At 44.8% G+C, this 270-nt stretch overlaps 1 protein-coding gene across 1 annotated transcript in view; it reads left to right on the plus strand.

Annotated features, from left to right (window-relative positions):
• Positions 1-80: 80 nt before the first annotated feature.
• Positions 81-270, plus strand: part of EMH_0082090 (uncharacterized protein) — a gene marked incomplete at both ends in the record, with an annotated part of 3,394 nt that continues 3,204 nt past the window's right edge. Inside the window, one exon of the mRNA XM_013500473.1 lies at positions 81-214. Within this exon, the coding sequence (XP_013355927.1) occupies positions 81-214 (134 nt within the window). The remainder of the gene's footprint in view (positions 215-270) is intronic.

Genomic DNA, 270 nt, shown 5'->3' on the forward strand with positions numbered 1-270 from the left:
AATAATTTCAGGTGTACGTACACCGTAGCTAGCATTTCAGGTGTACACGCAGCATACGTTTTGTTTGTTTTGATTTTTTAATGAAGAAAGAAGAATGGAGTGTATATACAGCTGCAGCAGCAGCAGCAGCAGCAGCAGCAGCAGCAGCAGCAGCAGCAGCAGCAGCAGCAGCAGCAGCAGCACATTTGCTGCTGCAGCTGTATATAAACTTGCGGTGTACGTACACCCCGCAGTACTGAATCTCTTTATATACATAATAACATTTGTAGC

Source organism: Eimeria mitis, genomic scaffold (assembly GCF_000499745.2).
Source record: "Eimeria mitis Houghton genomic scaffold, Emh_scaff5444, whole genome shotgun sequence".
NCBI lineage: Eukaryota > Apicomplexa > Conoidasida > Eucoccidiorida > Eimeriidae > Eimeria > Eimeria mitis.